Here is a 7,216-nt window from a genome sequence, read left to right on the forward strand (position 1 = left end):
GTGTAACAATGGTGATGCTAGTTTTGTTAGCTAGAGTTTGGTTGATGGTAGTTATTATTCAGTTGCATTATACTTTATTCCATTGGTGTTGTCTTTTCTAACTATAACTTTGCTTAGTGTACTTGACTTGGTCGTTTTAATGTTGCATAGAAAAGTTAATTATAAGTGTCATTGTGATGAGTCTTGCAACTGGATGTTCATGTTGCTTATTGAGATGGTTTTGTGTCATTCTAGTTAGATTAACCAGTGAAGTTACATGCTTGATTTGATCATTCAAGAAGAACTACTTACAACTTGGATTAGCTTATACATGTCACAGTTATACAATTTGGATTTGCTTATGTTTCAGTTTACTTTATCTTTATACATTAAGCTTGGTTTGCTGACATGGTTTAGTGTTTTCGTGTTCATAACTGACTACTGTAGATTTCTTGTTTGTTGAAAATTTGGGAAGCACTGTTGAAATTCTAGGAAGACTTTCATAATACGATATGTTTCATAATGAAATTTTGGCTCTTTGTGGCCAATGGTTTTGCGTTCTGCTTACTCATGAAGCTATTCATATCATGTAGTTTCTCACATAAACGTTGATTGGATTAAGATTTTTGAAAATTGGGAAGCACTGATGAACATTCAGGAAATGATCTTTGTATTTTATGATGATTTTCCTGACACCATCTGTGTTTTTTGTTAATTTAGAAACTTACATTGATTGAAAGGTGGTTTCTTGTGACTACTTTTTGTGCTTTCTGCTAACTCATGAAGTCATTCATACCATGTGGTTTTTCACATAAACGTTGATTGATTAAGATAGTTGAAAATTGAGAAACATTGTCGAAGATTCAGGAAATGATCTATATATTTTAGGATGATTTTCCTGACACGATCTGCTTTTTTTTTTTTTTTTTTTTGCAGGACATGGAAGATTCTTTCCCTACAAATATCAAACTCTAAGCTCCATTTCAACATAGGAGATGAGCCATGATCTGAATTGAAGATAAACTAGTTTACAAACTATGATTGCATCAAAGAAGTCAAAGCATACTTAACTTTTTGTTTGTTTTCATCTATCTAGGATTGTATAATGTTTGAGATGACGCTAATGAATAACAGTTTTAATAACTTTCTTCCAATATTTAGTTATTTTCATTTAGGAAAGACTAATTGAAATTTAGGAAGGAATCCTTGAAATTTAGGAAGGAATCCTTGGCATTTAGGAAGACCTTTTGGATTTTTCTCCATCGTTAAACAATACAATTATACCTCAAGTTAAAATTCTACTATATAGGTAAAACACGAGGATGTGAACAAATTTCAATCACTATCCCTCACTAATGAGTAATATGTTATACAGTGAGACAAGAAGATAAACAAAGATTTAAAATTACATTTTTTTAAATTTAGGGAGGATTTTCTAATGTTTAGGAAGACATTCTTGAATTTAGGAAGGTCTTCCACAATGACATGCATTCAAACTTCCACACAATTGTCCATTTTCTTATCTTCATCATCAACTCTGCTTTGTCCTTGAAATATTAGCGATCATGTATATCATCAATCACTTGAGTGTAATGACACATCCACTTAGTCGATAAAAATCCTACAAACATAAACACATATAAGTAAAAAACCAATTTATGAATGCCTTCCTAACTCGTAAAGACTATATATCTTACTGTTATAGTCATACCATCTCTTCTTCATTCAATATCTACTAGAGAAACACAAAAGAATATATATATGAGAACTAAAAGCATATTAAGCACAAAGAAATTTTTAACTCTATATTCCATAACCTTTACTCACAGCAACAACTATTGCAAAAATCATTTGTGTATTGTTGATACTCCCATCGAGTAAATGTCATTCTTAGCACATATAGATACAAACACCAAATCTCTTTCAAACATGTAAGTGGTTTGGTAGCTGGTGAGAAGAGATATTGAGTGACTACAATATTGTCCCTATTGATACAAGAACAAAAGGAAAAGATTATATGCATTTAACTAAATGTGGTTTACATGACTCACATCTTCTCTACCAGTATGTACAATCTTTATAAACATAACTCAACTCTAAAACTATAATACACGAAGATCACATCACAATTAAACTAGTTTTGCAACACTAGCAGTTTTATTAATTACCTTGAAACCCCAAAAAAACACTTCCAGAATAATGTGTGTCATTAGCTAAAGGATTCAAAAACTACACAAGAATTTTATAAACAACAAATTTTGTAAAATTTTAGAATGAAGCACAAAATACTATTCAATAAAGCAATGAAATGGTAAAATCAAGCAATCAGAGCATAGAGAATACCTTATCATTAATTTATCTCCGATGATAATGCAAACACTGCAACCACCAAATTAATTACCACCGTTGTTGTCTTGTACGGGAGCGTCATCGGATCTAGACACAGTGATGGCCTTGGAACAGTCATTTTTGTCGATTTCGACTTTGAATTCGATAGATTCATCAACATCGATATCGAAACTCTCAGATCTGATGGTGAATTGGAGAATGAATAAATCGTTGTTGCCGGCGTCGATGAAACCAAAGAGATGTCAAACAAATTGACGAAGTTGGAGGAATACAGAGATGAATGATGTCGGAGGAAGACGGAGACGAACGATGTCAAAGATAGATGGAGCTGTCAGAACTCGTCGGAGATGATGAATCACGATGACAATACTTAGAGAGGGTTTGAGAACGAAATCCAAAAGCTTCACTCACGTTGGTTTATAACATAGGAATATAATGATCTTTTAATTTAATAAATAATGGTATTAGTGGAAAAATAAGTAATGGATGGTAAATTAGGAACTAAAACTAGGTTTGATGGTATTCTGGGGCATTCTCTTAAATCAACCATGTTTGAAGAAAAGAATAATTTTTGTCAAGATTAATTTAATAATAATACTATAGGCTTTTTGGTTGGAACTAAATCTGAATCCAGTCAACAAAAATATTCAGATTTTTTTCGAACTCAATCTGCTGAATCCAGTTAGACTCAACCGCACAAATTATGAAATCCGAAGGTTTTGCCAACAAAAAATCTGAACTGGCGCAATTGGTTAAGTATCATTCCAAATCAGCTTCGCATCCTTGCTTCGAAGTTCGAACTGTATTGTAAACATGAAATCGTTTTCTTAACTTCGTTTTACAAAAGATACATTAACATTTAATTCAAAATCATCACAACAAAAAAAAATCAAAAGAAATATTGATACACAAAAAAAAAATCACACATTAAAAGAAAAAAAGCAAAGTATCTTTTGGCTTTTTAATAACAATAAATACATATATACTTTTTTCAAATGTTTTCTTAGAATCAAAACTATATTAAAAACAAAAAAAAAAGGTTGTAACCAGTTTACAAATTATTGTTTTGATAGGCATGTAAACGGGTAAGTTATAGGTTGATTTAATTATCTATGATTCGATTAGCATTGCTAATGTTTCCGAAGTCACCACAAACTATTAAGATTTTTAAAGAGGCATGATCAAATATTTCGTAGTGAGAATTATTAAAACATGGAGACAAATTCACAAGTTGTGAACAATCATGTCATCCATATATGTAGACTCAAAGGCTTGAATGGGGATTAAACACGTACGCTTTGATAGATTCCCATCACTCACTCGGTGAGATCTAGAAATACTAATGAGTACCCAAATACTGGTGCTGGAATGATATCCGGTTTTTCAATCAAAGAGAAGTCATAGGTTGTGACGACGACTAGATAATAATGAAGAAATATAATATAGCTATCTGAAGCCTGGCGAACTCTGCTCCTGCACATCCTCCTTCAAAGGCCATGAACGTTCTAGAGCCGCCAGAAAGCAGTTCTAACTTTTGAAAATGGATAAAAAGACCTTCAGTTACAAGAATATAACCTTAGGTTGGTCTGTTTATAACGTTAGCTTTACATTGCAATGATAAGGAGATATTTACTTAAATATACCAGAATTCCATGTGATCAGAGCCGTTCTCCAACCCAAATGATAAGGAGATATATACTTAATTCATAGTGTTCTGGCTGGTCTGCTTCAGAGAAGTTCCATGTTTGTTCAGCTTCGTCAATAGGTAAGCCAATGCGACTTTAGCACCCAAGGCAGAATGACCACGGGACAAGCAGATTGCACCACCCACAAGTACCAGACCTTTTGCTATCAGTTTCTTTGATGGTTTTCTCAATATTTTTCTGTGTTTGGCTACAACATGAGTCAACACTTCTTCACCACTACTTGTTCCCATGGAGACTGTGACATCATCTGTCTGAGTTTCTAACTCTGATGGAACCTGCAGTAACAACAACAACCATGACAGTGAAGACCAAATCGGTTGCTTCATGCACATTCGGGTTTCAGGACACTGAATTCCAGCAGCTAACAGAACAAAATATTTAATACGAACCTCACCTTACCTTTTTTATTAAGGTGACAGCAGATAAGATGGGTCCTTGTTGGGTTCCCTGACTGGTTGCCATGTATTTACAAAGTGCATTATCCATCTTACAAATGTAACTCCATATGCCTTTTGAAAAGGCGAGCTTCGCCATCTCAACATTTAACCCAGCATTCTCCTGATGAAACATTTTGATCTCACAAGCATTTCTGCCGGGAACTGCAGCAAGTGTTAAGGTTTAGGTATCAAACATATGGAATCTGAGGACGACTACACAAATACCGTACTCACTATGATCACTTGATCTCTGATTATATGGAATTCAAACAACATTGATCAGAAATTTTAGGTGAATAAGAAAACGACTTGCCTTGCCTGATTCGCCAACCAGATCTAAAATAGCTTACACGTACGTACTTCCTCTGTTTCGGTACCATATTGTGATCACATTCCTAATAATAATAATAACCAAAGAGCAAAACAATAAGTTAAGAAGCAACAACAAATTGTGACAGATAGAGAGAGAGAGAGAGAGAAGTTTCAGTTAATTTTATACCTTAGTGAAACAGTAGAATTTGTCCTTTCCTTGCCACAGTCTCCAAGCTAGTAGGTACTCTCTTGATGTCAACAAAGGAAACTTTTTAACCGTGCGACCACTCTCGACTCCGGTAATAGTGTCAACCTGCAACTGCTCATGATCAACCACAGTCTTATCCCATTGTTTCCTATAATCATTGTCCATGTAAAAGTCCCTCAAAATCTCTGCAGAACAGTCCTCAAAGACCGTGACACTTAGGTACTTCATAGGACCACCATCCTAAGAAAAGAAAAGAGCCAAAGGCTTTATTCATCATTACTCATTAATCAGAATAAAAGACTAAAATGACACAAAGTGAAGAAGATATATAGAAAACGATTTGAAACAAGTACTACTTTAGGCTTGGAGCGTTTAGCAGTGTAAGAAATGCGATCGTTGCTTCTGTGAATAACATGTTCCCATATCTCATCATCAGACTCATTTCTTTCCTCCAATTTTTCGATAAGAAATTTCAAATCTTCATCAGCAACTAGTCTGGATATATAGAGGAAACTCGTATTAGAAACAGCTCAATGAAAGCAATACACATAAAAAAAAAAAAGCCTAAAGATTAGAGAACCATTCTCCTTCAAAGTTTGAAAGCAACACACTTTAAGCTAAAAAAGGATACTAAAACACATTAACTGGCATAAAAATCAAACCTTTATTTACCTTGATTGAGAAATCACGGCATGAGAAACTGGGTCGGTAGGCGAAGAACTGAAGAAGCGAAATTTAGAAGAAAATAAGATATGAAAGAGAAGAATTAAGAGAAGCGAAATCGCGGTGGCCCAGATGTAACCATCTCGCCGGGAAAGTTGGTCGGAGAAGAAAGACAAAGCCCAGTTGAGTAAGCTCTTCATCGAAATCCCAAATCTCTACGCTACGATGTTTGAGATTTCGAACTCATCAATTGATTCATAATCATCGGTGGCGTGTGTTTCCAGTTGCACTTGCGGGCAGGGCAAGGCAACGGCTTCACCGGATTCACTCTGCTTTACTCTCTTCTCTTTATTTTATTTTATTTATGGTTTAACCCTCAAGTTTTTAATTATTCTTCTCTTTTGACCCCTTTGTTTTGTATTCTTATAATCTTGCCCTCTTTGTGCTCAATCTAATAAAATGGGTGCTTTATATACAAAAACATGACCAACCTATTTGACAGGTCAGACTATATTTGTGTGGTTTAGAGAACCATAAACTGAGGCAAGCCACATAAATTGAAAATGGAAAGAATCTGTCGTTGTAATTCATGTAAAATAATATATGGAAGAAATGAAGTGTGTCACAGATCTTGATGTTCTCTATTCTGGATAAGGGCCATAAGGCAACAGTTGATTCTATTGATTCTGTGACAATCACGATGATCACAAGACTTGTAATAAGCTTATTTTGTGGAGAAATCCACAAGAGAGACAAGTAATTTTAATATGAGGGGCCAGCTTTCATATCGACTGGTGTCTTTACTATAGCACATCATCTCCACTGTCAGCTGTGACCACAAGAAACAAAGTTAGGAACAGGAGGGAATAATAGGAGAGAAATGCATCCAGATTAACTATACTCTCTTGAGTTCAGATTTAGATGATCTAAACCCATTAATATTGAAAACAAATGTTACGAGACATTAACCATAAGGGTGTACGTAGACATATGGATTGCTGTTACTCATCATGAGACTCTTCAGAGTTAGTTTCTCTCCTTTGTCTTGTTAGCCTTTTGGTTTGATTGGTACAGTAAATCTTAATTACCAAGTGAAGCATGGCCATGTTGGTATACAATCCAAGTCCCACCTGAATTTTGAAGGGATTATCATTAATATATAAATTAGGGTTATGGTCAATCTACTAATTGTCAATTGGTTTTTAGTTAGAAGCCCAAGATAAGCCCAAATTTAACATGGTATCAGAGCCCAAGGTTAAAATTCTGGTGAAACTAAAAAAGTGGATACGGACATGCCTCTTGTTAACCCGAGTAATGGGGGCCCAAGAAGGAATTTATTATCGGTCCAAGTGGGGTCGGTTCGAGATGGAGTTATCATCTCGAGGAGGCGTGTTCTTGGTTTGAAGAGGAGATTGTTGGGATACAATCCAAGTCACACATCTGAAGTTTGAAGGGACTATCATTAATATATAAAGGTTTAGGGTCAATCTACTAATTGTCAATTGTTTTTTAGTTAGAAGCTCAAGATAAGCCCGAATTTAACAGGCCAAAACTGTATTCCT

General features: G+C 34.8%; 1 protein-coding gene across 6 annotated transcripts; it reads right to left on the reverse strand.

The window, feature by feature from the left end:
* Positions 1-3,559: 3,559 nt before the first annotated feature.
* On the reverse strand, positions 3,560-6,302 carry LOC104731932 (uncharacterized). Of its 6 annotated transcripts, none has more exons than XR_758692.2 (7): positions 5,664-6,119; positions 5,348-5,486; positions 4,971-5,231; positions 4,785-4,866; positions 4,434-4,633; positions 3,972-4,309; positions 3,560-3,882 (listed from the first exon to the last, which is right to left on the reverse strand). XR_758692.2 is itself a non-coding variant. In XM_010451442.3 (6 exons), the coding sequence occupies exons 1-6, from the start codon at positions 5,852-5,854 to the stop codon at positions 4,028-4,030; spliced, it is 1,155 nt and encodes a 384-aa protein (XP_010449744.1). In that variant the 5' UTR covers positions 5,855-6,302; the 3' UTR covers positions 3,870-4,027. The 6 variants fall into 6 exon arrangements, 2 of the variants coding, with proteins under 2 accessions (XP_010449744.1, XP_010449745.1); XR_015574581.1 differs by having other exon boundaries at positions 3,560-3,859; positions 4,429-4,633; positions 5,664-6,102; XR_015574580.1 differs by having other exon boundaries at positions 4,429-4,633; positions 5,664-6,102.
* Between the last annotated feature and the right edge of the window lie 914 nt (positions 6,303-7,216).

This window comes from Camelina sativa, chromosome 12 (assembly GCF_030686135.1).
Source record: "Camelina sativa cultivar CO46 ecotype springtype chromosome 12, ASM3068613v1".
NCBI lineage: Eukaryota > Viridiplantae > Streptophyta > Magnoliopsida > Brassicales > Brassicaceae > Camelina > Camelina sativa.

Bases quoted from the DNA above. Each gene is read 5' to 3' on its own strand.
- LOC104731932 (XM_010451442.3), bottom strand. From the start codon at position 5,854: ATGAAGAGCTTACTCAACTGGGCTTTGTCTTTCTTCTCCGACCAACTT. The intron at 5,232-5,347 runs GTAGTACTTGTT...TTCTTTTCTTAG, and splicing joins CTAAACGCTCCAAGCCTAAA to GATGGTGGTCCTATGAAGTA. The intron at 4,634-4,784 runs GCAAGTCGTTTT...CACTTGCTGCAG, and splicing joins TGGTTGGCGAATCAGGCAAG to TTCCCGGCAGAAATGCTTGT.